Consider the following 12,281-nt stretch of genomic DNA (forward strand, 5'->3'; position numbering starts at 1 on the left):
TAGATAAAGATAGAGATAGATGGATAGATACAGATAGATATATAGATAAAGATAGAGATAGATAGTTAAAGATAGAGATAGATAGATGGATAAAGATAGAGAGATAGAGATAGATACTTTATTCATCCCCGTAGGGAAATTCACACTTCCAGCAGTATCCTTGTGTTGAAAAATAAAATAATAAAATAAAGATATAGAATACAAAAATACCAATATAACGTTTTGCTATAGAGTATTTAAATAGTGCTACGGAAAATATACAATGTAATAAAAATAGGGTAATATGCAAATGTGGGGGTGGGGTTTAATGTGGGCTTTTACTCCCCCGGGTGGAGTTAAAGAGCCTCATGGCAAAGTTGAATGGCGGGCAAACATCCCAGTTTCAAAGTTGTGTAATCATGTACCGGTAATTTCAAGTCTTAAAAATAATGTTTACAAGATACTTTGTCTATTTTCTGATTTTTGGAAATTATATTGTTTTATTTACATGAATAAAGTATATTTACATCACTAGGCGTCCTTCTAGTAAAAAAAAGGGTAATTTTATTTATTATTCCTTCATCAATTAGTTTTTTACGACTTGTGAGATTTACAGTTTTTCCTTTATTGATTGAAAATATTACCAGTTATAACATTTAAAAGCAATTTATTGATGCTGATAATGATATCACTTCTAATTTTATCATTTTTTTCCTGAAAGAACAACACATCAGACTATTTTTATAAACCCCAAAATATCATATATTTAATTTAAACAATACACGCTATCCATTTAAAAATACACAAAATGAATCACGAATGCCGCTTTCTTTGAATGTTTAGTATACGGTTATAATGTAGTTTCAAAATGGTGGCCAATTTTGGAACCGGCAGTCATCACAAACCAAGTGATGGGTAAAAAAAGGTATTAGTAAGAAAATGAGACTGATAATGATACAGTACTGGTATTTTTACACCACTAGGAGGTGCTATATAATACACACAGGAGCTTTGAGTTGCCTTTATTTATTCATGTAGTTTTACTTATCATGGACAATTCATCACATCCACGACACAGCATTATATCCAGACAGAAGAGCAGCTTCAGCGACAGACTGCTGTCACAGTCTTGTACTACGGACAGACTGAAGAGATCTTTTCTTCCTCATACCATGAGGCTCTTGAACTCCACCAGGCGGAGTAAAGGCCCACATTAAACCACACCCCCTACATTGCATATTACTGTATTTTATTGCAATGTGTATTCTGTGTAGCACTATCTAGATACTCTATATAACACGCTACAGTGGGTATTAGCACGTCACATTGGGTATTTGTATATTGTATTCTTTTTGCTTTATTATTGTATTGTTCTCAGCACAGGGATGCTGCTGGAAATGTGAATTTCCCTCCGGGGATGAATAAAGTATCTATCTATCTACTTATTGTCATATGTATGGTTTGAGATGATACTGGTATCGATACTTAGACATTTCTACACTATTCAGGGTCTCCATATGATTCACACTGGCCCTTTAAGCACACACACATTCCGAACAATGATTGGACTGAAACGCAATTATTTTTTTTAAGTACTGAACTAAAATTTTCTTTATTATTTATATAAAGTAACCGGTAGCTGTAACTAAGTACCGTTTTTCAGTCATCGGATTCCGTCCCAAACCATTACTCGGGTACCTGTTTGGATGCGAGGTGGGAAGCATGAACTGGAACTCAACGATACACGTGTTGTCCTTCAGTTGCCGATGTTGCACGCTGTTTAGCTCGTAAGCGATGTACGCTCGCCGCACGTAAACCTGGAAATGAATGAAGCTGCCGTCACGCCGATTCGAGCACACGACGGGAAAGAAATGTGGTCACCTCCAAGGCGGCCATTCGGACAACTTGATTACTGTGGTAGAAGAAGTTGGGTAGAACATCGAAGATGGATGTTTCGGAAAGGATGAGTTTCTAGAAGGGGAACAGACGGTTGAAAGTGGAAGGTTTGTCTTAAATGCTCGCTCTACTAGAAATAAGAACCAGAAGACTGCAATATTCCCGGTTAACTAATTAGTGAATGCTAGAAAGATTGAATACATAGCTATGGAGCCATTTTCTCTGAAGAAGTTCGTGTTAACTAAGATAGTGCCCAGTCTTTATCATTGCCAAGATTGCAATCTACCTGTCAATCTTGGGACCATGTATTTAGCACTTTGTATTTGTTGAGAAACAGTGCCATCTGGTAGTCAGGTGCAGCATGTCAGCAACATTCTTAGTCACGCAGTGCAGTAACGAATCGGTGACCTACAAATTTTGTAAGTGGAAGGTGTAATTACAATTATACGTTTCTTTTTTTTTTAATAACAATACATTTTTACTGCTCTTTGATGATTAAGAGTTCAAATGAAACCTAATATTTGAATTTGCATTATTATTCTTAGATCCTAAAATATATGACATTGGACCTCAACGAATGCAAAAAGTAATAATTGTATTAAATTACAGTTTAGGTGTGTGTTTTTAACCATTTTCAATTCAAGGAGTTATTTTCTGCAACAGCCTCATAGGGAAATACAATTTGGAATGAAAACAGACTGAAACTACTCACTATTTCACTTTACTTTGTGACGTGTATTTTGATTAAACATTTTTGATTCATTCAAGCATTCACATAGAACTATTGCAAGCATTCCATTTTTTTTTTGATTATTTCAAATTGGTTATTCATATAGGTACCGTATTTTCCGGACTGTAAGTCGCCCCAGAGTATGAAATGCATACATAATCAAGAAGAAAAAAACACATAAGTCGCGTCTGGAGAATAAGTAACATTTCCAGGGGATTTTCTTTTTTTTTTTTTTTTTTTGTATAAAATCCAACACCAAAATTTAAAATCAAAATAAAATAGAGAACAACATGCTGAAGAAGTGACAGCACAGCAACTGAGTGGTTAGCATGTCCGCGACACAGTTCTGAGGTCATAAGATCGAACCTTCCTGTGTGGAGTTTGCATGTTCTCCCCGTGCATGTGTGGGTTTTCTCCGGTTTCCCCCACATTCCAAAAAAACCTGCATGTCAGGTTAATTGGCCAGTCTGAATTGTCCCTAGGTGTGTAAAAGTGAGTTGTCTGTCTGTCTCCCCTGCGACTGGCTGGCAACCAGATGAGGGTGTCCCCTTCCCACTGCCCGAAGATAGCTGGGATGGGCTCCAGCACCCCCGCGACCCTACTGAGGATAAGCGGTGCAGATAATGGATGGATGCTGAATATGTGTACTGTATGAAAGTTACAGGATTGACATGCCTGGTAATGACAGCAACGACATAACATTAATAATTATTCCGATAACTCAGGCACAAAAATATGCTTACTAAACTATCTGCTTCACTCCAAATACCTGAATCGAATAATATCTTTCTCCTCTGTGTCACTTTTAATGGTAAACAACTCCGCCAACACAAGAGGTAAAGGATAAGCCACTTACTTTCACTTCAACGTCGCGGTTGAAACTATCAACACAGGCCTAGAGCGCCCTCTTGCGGTTTGGTGTAAAAATACAACGTGAAATGATATACCAGTAATACAAATGTAAAAATCAATGATATAAAGATGTGTTAATAATTTCACATATACAGAGTTCCGAAAGCTTAAGGCAAATAAAATTCAAGACTTTTAAATGCCTTTTGAAATTGAATTTAAGTCCAAGTCTAGAAGAAAACAACGACAGCAAACAAAACAAATATTTGTTGCACACAATGCATCGTGCCTCATACACACTAAACAAAATTGTGATCACGCAATGTTGCCCCAAAAGTAAATCAGTTAATTATTAACAAAGTCACATGATAAATGTTACTAAATCATTTTAGTTCGAACAAATAAAACGTTATTAATGTGTGTGTCCCTTATTTTTAGAATGATGAATTCAATGAATTTTCAGACTTTTGAAAGATCAGCAGGAACCCTGCATATAAGTCTGACCAGAGTATACATCGCACCCCCCGGCCAAACTATGGGAAAAACTGCGACTTACAGTCCGTAAAATAGAGTGCCCGCATGCTGTTCAAGTGTGAGTATCTTTGTCTTATACTGTCAACCACATAGCAGGCAACTCAACCTAAACCTTGTGCAAATGTGAGACTCAATAGTCTTAACTAGTTCAAAGTGGATACTTATTGCAAAAGTGCTTTTAGATAGGAAGGCGCCAAATAAATGTCAGAGCGAACTGGCAGGTCAGCTCAAGTCTTCTATTTAATATCTGAGAGGCTTAACATAACATAGGTTATTTCTTGATTACACATACGACTTTCCTCTTGCTTACCTGTAAGTTCTCAATGCAGAATTGGTGGCCGTACATATCAATGGCAGAGAGGAAGATGGACTCCACCTGGTTGTGGCGGAGCTCATAAGAGGGGAGGTGAGATGCTATCAACACCTGCGGAGAAGGAAATTACTAATGATTTTATACCTCATTGAATTTTATTGTCATCAGACGGTGGTTTTTCGATGTTCGGACATAAATGAGAACACACTAAAGGATTTATTGGAAACATTAACTTGCCATTGAGGAATTGACTTGAAGAATATTGTAGGATAACATAACACAGATGAGATTTGGCTTTTTTTTTTCCCACAAAAAGTGTTTTAAAACTTTTATTTTAAGATATATTTTATCTAAGAATTCAACTATGCTTGAAATTATTTTTATGTATAAAATGTCTTAGAAATGTTCCAATTATTTGGTTTTGGAACGATCGTAGACATTTCAATTTACGAGCAAATAATATAAAGACAAGAAAAAATTGATTATGAGCTGTCAATTTTTTTGTTGATGAATCACTAACTCAAATTATAATAAAATCCCTTGAATTCTGAAATACAGTATTTAATTATTTAATAAAAGTATGAGAATCTAAGATAAAAAGTAGATATTTTAAAATCTATTTTCTCAAATGAAGAGTGAAAATAATATCGCTTTGACCAGATTTTAACTGAAAATATTATAATAAATATTTTAATAAAATAAATATAACACAAAGAAAAACTAAATAAAAGAAAACATCACTAAATCAGATTATAATAAAATCTATTGGATTTCAAAACACATGAATTAATGTTATATACAAATATAAAAATATTTGAAAATAAATGAATAATGAAAAAATACATTTAAAAGCACATTACTTCATATAAATACTGAAAAATAATAGCCAAATTCAATCATAATAAAATCAATTACATTTCAAAACACTATTTGATTTTTATGAAATCAAACAAATATATTTTTTTGTAAAACATTTCTACATTAGATTATAAAAACCTGAATTTTAAAACACAATTGATATTTTAATAAAACTAAAAAAAAAATTCAAAAATCTTTGAAAAACACATGAAAACACATGATGTCAAATGAATACTTTATATTTTATTTAGTTCTAAAAGACTTCATTTTTTTTCATTAAAATATAACATCCCCCTGCAAAAAAAGAAATTAATTTCAAAAAAACATAATTACAAATACAAATAAAAATCATACTTCATTGTAATTTAATTTTCAGAAAATATTCAATATATTGATCCTCATTTCCAAAGTTTCTCAATAAACTGGCGAGGAAAGCGAGCTCTGCTGTGGGCACAGAGCTGGACAGCCTGACAACAGTAGCTGAGAGACGGGCACTGAAAAAGCTGCGGTCAATCATGGACGACAATTCATCACATCCACCACACAGCATTATATCCAGACAGAAGAGCAGCTTCAGCGACAGACTGCTGTCACTGTCTTGTACAACGGACAGACTGAAGAGATATTTTCTTCCTCATACCATGAGGCTCTTTAACTCCACCCGGCAGAGTAAAGGCCCACATTAAACCACACCCCCTGCATTGCATATTAACAAATTTTATTGCAATATGTATTCTGTGTAGCACTATCTAGAAACTCTATAGAACACGCTACAGTGGGTATAAGCACGTCACATTGGGTATTTGTATATTGTATCTTTTTGCTTTATTATTGTATTGTTTCTCAGCACAGGGATGCTGCTGGAAATGTGAATTACCCTGCGGGGATGAATAAAGTATCCATCTATCTATCTCTCAATCTATCTATCTATCCATCTATCTGATGTGGGGCTTTAGGACAAAAAGGTTATTAATACAAATTGATTTGATCGGACAAATTACCCTTTTCAAACATTAAGATTGTATGTTCACACCTTATAATGGTTAACTATCTGTAGGACTTAAACCATGTATGTGAAATATTAAATGGAGTATATTGTCACTTAAAAAGCTTTGATCAGCATATTTTTTGTCCATTACTCTTCAAGCATTAAAAAGTACATTATTTTACCATTGAGAAGCTGAAGTCTTACCCACAACTTATAGATACAATGAATCAATTTCATAATTTCATAATCAATTAGTTGTCCTCAAACTACATTTAAATTATTTCAACTTTGTTTTCATGAAGCTTTTTTTGGAGGAACCGACCTGTCGTGCCCGGAGTGCCACCTTGGCGTTTATGGTCTTGCTGAGCTGGGTGAATTCAGTCAACATGGCCATCAGTTCTTCCGTCAGTGTCGGATCTCGACCACATAACTGGTCCTGAAGAATAAAGCGTCAACGAGATTCGAATCTTGTTTTTCCGTTAAATTATCAGACGAGGTCACTTACAATCAACATTGTGACCAGCACGTTCTTCTTGGTGACTTGGGCATGTGAGAAAATGTAGTTGAGCACATTGGCCATGTCACCTTTGTTTTCTTCACGCAGAGCAAACACACATTTGTCATAGTGCCCTGTAAAATAGAAATAAAATAACTAAACGGGTCACAACTAAATACTTGTTAGTTGTAAAACAGCTCTATCTAAAGGAGGTAAGCAGCATTACATATGGCCAAAGTACTTGTTGTGAAAGAGCACCTTCCAACGGTGGAAAGTAGTATTACACCTCGCTATGTGCCGTGTTATAAAGTAAACACCAAATATTTGTCTTTTGTTGTATTCCCAAAAGTAAGGAGCATAGAATTGTATTTCTAAGTTTTTTTTTTTTCAGTAAAAAGAGATTTATTCTACTGTCGTAACAAAAGATTAATTATATAAAATAAAAATATATATTTTTCAAATCTATAAAACTCAATAAAAAATAAACAAAATGTCAATTTCATTCGAGAAAAAAACCTTATTCGATAGGGCACTGAATGAACAATTATTTTAGTAAAATTAAAAATGTTTTTATGAAAGTAGCTAATAAATACAAGAATATAAACCAAAATATATACAAAACAACACGATAAAAAGATTATATGAAGAATATTTTATTTTATTTTATTAAATGTAAGGAGCATAGAATTAAAAATATAGTATGGGATAGGGCTTCACAATATATAAATAATTACCATATATGTGAATTGATTGATCAGTCAAAATAAAATGTTGATCACAATTGCATAAACTGGATGCAATGGGAACCAAACCCGGATCGCGGCGGGGAGAGCGTCGGGTCATATCCACTAGAACACAGGTGTCAAACAGGCGGCCCGCGGGCCAGATCAGGCCCACCAATGGTTTAAATGCGGCCCGCAAGACAACAGTGAGAGAAGCGCAAGAGGAAAATGAGCTGTAGTTTTAAATATTTCCACCAGATGTCACCAAAGCCAGTTAACACTTGCAAAAGAAATGAGGTGGTATTTCTCCATTTCTCTCTGACTCACTTCTTTTTTACTTATTTCTTCCTCTTTTTCTTTCCCCTGTTCACTATCTTTTCCCCTCTTTTTCTCTTTTCTCTATTTCTCTCTCACTCTCTAACTCTTTTTCTCTGTCTTGCTCTTTCTATTTTCTCTCTCTAATTTTTTAATTCTCTTTCTTTCTATTTTTCTATTTCTTTCTTTCCCTTTTTCGACCTCTCTCTCTCTCACCTCACTTTGTCTCTTTTTCTCCTGCTGACTCTTTTTCTTTCTGTCGTTTCACTTCTCTTATTATTTTTATCTTTCTCTTTTTTCACTTTCTTTTTCTTTCTATATTAATTTACCCCTTCTCCATTCAAATCTCTATTCTGCTCTCTCTTTTTCTCTCACAGTTACTCTGTCGCCCTTGTTCTCCCTATCTGTTTATCGCTCTCTTTCCCTCCCTCTCTTTCTCTCTCTTTTTCTCCCTCTCTCAATCTCTTAAATTTACTAGTCCGGCCCCCGTGAGATTTTTTTATAGCATTTGTGGCCCCCAGCTAAAACCAGTTTGACACCCCTGCACTAGAACAGTGATGTTCAACCACTGTGCCGCGACACAATAGTGAGCCGTGAGAGATCGTCAGGTGTGCCTTGAGAAATTAACCAATGTCACTTTTTAAAATTTTAAATTTTATAAAACATTTAGGACTCATTTTCTACAAATATAATGTCACTGTCAAGTGTCTGTGCTGTAAAAACGGGGGGTATTATAAATTATATTGTAATTAAATATACTGTTCAGTGTCATTTTATAACATTTTTGGTTAGTGGTGTACCGCAAAATTTTTCCAATGTAAAAAAACATACCCTAGGCTCATAAAGGGTTGAAAAACACCACATTAGAAGATACAAACTACATACGAAAAGGCATTTTTATGTCATCTTCACACTAATTTTAGTCATGGTTATTATTGGACCAGGTCACGAGAATATTGTCAGACTTTAAACTAGTCCTGGGTTTAGGGACCACTGAAATACAATGTTTGCCAAGTACTTCTTTATTTTATTTTGAAATGCTTTATTGAGCAAACAGAGAAACATTTCCATACAAACATCTCACCACAGTGTTGCGTAAACGAGAAATTCCAATTGTATTTACGAAGCACACGAGATTGTGAACTGGATGAGGAGAATGGGATTGTGGGAAGTAAGAGTTGTGTAAATAAATTATGGTATGGCCGAGCATATTCAACAACCTTTGTCACTTAAAAAAGTTATATTAAGCCAAGTTTTACACTAACTTTTAAAAACTTTGTTTTTTTTCTTTCCTCTAACATTTGTATCTGGTACCATGACAAAAAAATAGATAAAAAGATTAAACCTAATGCATTTCTCGGGGTCATTTCTTCCCTGTTGTGGCCTGGTGGTTAGAATTTGGCACTTGTACCCCCGCTATACAGGTTTGATTCCTGTGTCCACCATTATTTAGCAATTGTGGTCAGTGATAAATAACAACTGATCAATAATTACACAAACATGAAAATACACAAACACCTTATAGTCGAAAAAACATGGTACTTATTTCTCACCATTTTGAAACTGGATTTCTACTTTCAGGTATTGCCGGAGCAAGTCCATCACCACTGCCTTCATGTAACCACGAATCCCGCTGCGATATCTAACAGAGAAAATCGACAAATGCATGTAAGGATTTATAATTACAAATGGGTACAATCTCCATTTAAAAAAAGTCGTAATTAAGTGATGTAGAACTTACTTTTGCACCAGCTGAACAATACTTTGCGTATTCATGAAGAAGACTTCTCTTTCCGACTTTTTGTTAAGAGTTGCAGCGTGGCTGTCCAGGATGTTTGCAATCTGGAAAGAGTTGGAAAAGACATTTTAACTTGACAAGGTCACATATACGGGGAATGTCAATTTACAATGATTCTCAAGAGTTTTTTTTTTTTTTTAAAGGGTCAAACTCCAAATCCAACCCTTATGCCTCCCATATACCTACATTGGAAACATTTTTGTCCCATGGGCAATTATTATGCTTAATTTTTTAGTGTGATATTTGCTAAATTTATTCTTCTCCCGGGCAGCACAGCGGCGCAGTGGTTAGAGAGTGTGCGGCACAGTTCTGAGGTCATGAGATCGAACCTCCTGTGTGGAGTTTGCATGTTCTCCCCGTGCTTGTGTGGGTTTCCTCCGGGCACTCCGGCTTCCTCCCACATTCCAAAAAAACATGCATGTCAGGTTAATTGGCCGGTCTGAATTGTCCCTAGGTGTGTAAAAGTGAGTTGTCTGTCTCTGTGTGCCCTGTGACTGGCCGGAAACCAGTTCAGGGTGTCCCCTGCCCACTACCCGAAGATAGCTGGGATGGGCTCCAGCACCCCCGCGACCCTACAGAGGATAAGCTCTGCAGATAATGGATGGATGGATGGATATTCTTCTCCTAAAATAGAAATCTTGTGATAAATAGTATTTTTAAGTGTTAATTTCACTGAAAAGAGATTTAGTCCACTACGTAACAAAAAATGTAATATATAAGACAAAAAAATATATATTTTTCAAATCAATAAAACTCAATAAATAAACAAAATGTCAATTTAATTATTGAAAGATCTTTTGAAAAAAACCTTTTTGATAGGGCACTGAATGAACAATTATTTTACTAAAATTAAAAAAGGTTTTTATGAAAGTAGCTGATAAAATAAATACAAAATATAAACCGAAGAGTTAAAAATAGATACAAAACAACACTCTAAATGTAAATATATTAGGAAATATATAATACGAAAATGTTTTATTTAATGACAGTGAAAGATTGATTATTTTTACTAAAATTTTAAAAATGTTTTTCTGAAAAAAAAATACAGATTATATAAATAGTTTTTATTTTATAAACTGTCAAGATGAAACTTAATGTAATTATATAAATACTTTATATTTGATATTTTACGACATTTACTAAAAAAAACATAATTTGCAGCCTAGTTAAGTAACATGACATAAAATATGTTCATTATATAAATAAAAAGCACATTTTGAGAAGTATAAACAGAAATCAAAGCGAAATAAGGAGAATTATTTGTGATATTATGTTCTACTTTTTACCAAGAAAAAGAATTCAAATATGAGGTATAAAAAAAAGAAAAAAAAAGAAAACTAATAATAATAATAATAATAATAATTTCCTTTGTATTGTCATTCTGTGTAACAATGTACACAGAACGAAATGTCGATACACCTGACCCGTTGTAGCGAGCCGATGCAGCCGCAGCCAACAGAGGGCGCCGCCATTTTACCAATGTTATAAGTCTTAGGTATGACTCGGCCGAGGCGCGAACCAGCGTCTCAAAGCGGGCGCCTTACCATCTAGGCTACTGAGCTGGTACTTAAAAGAGTAAGATTATCTTGGACACTACTGATTTGTTTATATAAATATATGATTTTTGCAGTAAAGCACTTATTATGCGGGGTTAAGAAACCCTATATTAGCAGAGGTTAGGCAGAGGTCATAGCCTACCCCCCTTGCAAATAACTGTAAACACGTAGGTTCCATTTTTATTGTGTACCAGTTGGTGGTTGCTCCTCCTTAATGAAATGATCTCCATTTCTCATCTTTAGCGTTTTGCATATGTTTGTACGTGCAAGGGCCCACCTGCTGACTAGGAAACTGGCAGAGCACGGAGGTGATGTTGCTGGCATATTGAGCCATCTCCTTCTTGATGGCTTTCTCCACGGCAGGCGGGACGCGACCTGAAACGCTTGTCATAATATCTTGGAGCTCCAGCAGCGGCAACGAGGGGTCACGCATGGTTTTCATCAGCCTTTCCACCCATTCTTTCAACTAGGAAGACAAATATTAGTCTGGGGGAGAACAGCAAAGCACTTTTGTTTCAGTTCTTTAGCAGGGATCTTACCTTAGCGGTAAAAAAAGGCTCGGGGAGACAGTAGCCATTCATGACGTGGACAAGGTGATCCAGTGTGTTGTGGAAAACCCGGTGGAGTTTCTCTCCTCGCAGGGCGACTGTCTGGGTAGAGGGCAGGGTTCCTGTGTGGAGCTCGGCCTGAACACAAAAAATTCAAAACGTATGAACATTTCAGCCAATTTTGATCCTTTTTTAATGTATAGGTACCAAGAGGTAAGAATGGGCCTAAAATGTTCAGCCTGACCTGATCAAGGCCCTCACATACTAATGCCCGACCTAGCCCAAACCCGACAACCTTCATTTGCAGACCCGAAATGTTATATTTTGGTCTGTGAAGACTCGGGAGGAGAGGTGATTGATAATAACAAATTAAAGCTCGTCCTTTGTGACAAAATCTGTCTTAAACAAGACTGTATAAACATTTACATGTTTTATATAACTGTATCACCAGAGGTTGCATTAACCAACATATTTTTGTGATTTTTTTTTTCCCGATTAGCATTCACATACATTTTTCGGAGTAGGCCTTCTGCTCTGGATCTTACCTCTACAACCGCTCTACAACCTGTTTAACAACAGCAAGCAGGTGCTCATCTTTTCCAGCAGAGGCTAATTTTTATCAGTAGATTCTCTTTATATTTAAATGTCTGTCCCTGCAGAACATAAAGGCTTGGTAATGTGGACAACATTTATGGTAGC

The 12,281-nt window shown here is 35.5% G+C and overlaps 1 protein-coding gene across 1 annotated transcript in view; it reads right to left on the bottom strand.

Annotated features, from left to right (window-relative positions):
• acaca (acetyl-CoA carboxylase alpha) overlaps positions 1-12,281 on the bottom strand; it is a 90,307-nt gene that overhangs the window by 44,501 nt on the left and 33,525 nt on the right. Inside the window, exons 19-27 of the mRNA XM_088321728.1 lie at positions 11,574-11,720; positions 11,312-11,500; positions 9,422-9,522; positions 9,234-9,322; positions 6,653-6,777; positions 6,470-6,583; positions 4,299-4,412; positions 1,861-1,950; positions 1,678-1,796 (exon numbers count right to left, since the gene is read on the bottom strand). Coding sequence (XP_088177854.1) covers positions 1,678-1,796; positions 1,861-1,950; positions 4,299-4,412; positions 6,470-6,583; positions 6,653-6,777; positions 9,234-9,322; positions 9,422-9,522; positions 11,312-11,500; positions 11,574-11,720 — 1,088 coding nt within the window. The remainder of the gene's footprint in view (positions 1-1,677; positions 1,797-1,860; positions 1,951-4,298; positions 4,413-6,469; positions 6,584-6,652; positions 6,778-9,233; positions 9,323-9,421; positions 9,523-11,311; positions 11,501-11,573; positions 11,721-12,281) is intronic.

The sequence above is a fragment of the Urocampus carinirostris genome, chromosome 17 (assembly GCF_059441175.1).
Source record: "Urocampus carinirostris isolate Australia breed hairy pipefish chromosome 17, RoL_Ucar_1.0, whole genome shotgun sequence".
In the NCBI taxonomy this organism is placed as follows: Eukaryota; Metazoa; Chordata; class Actinopteri; order Syngnathiformes; family Syngnathidae; genus Urocampus; species Urocampus carinirostris.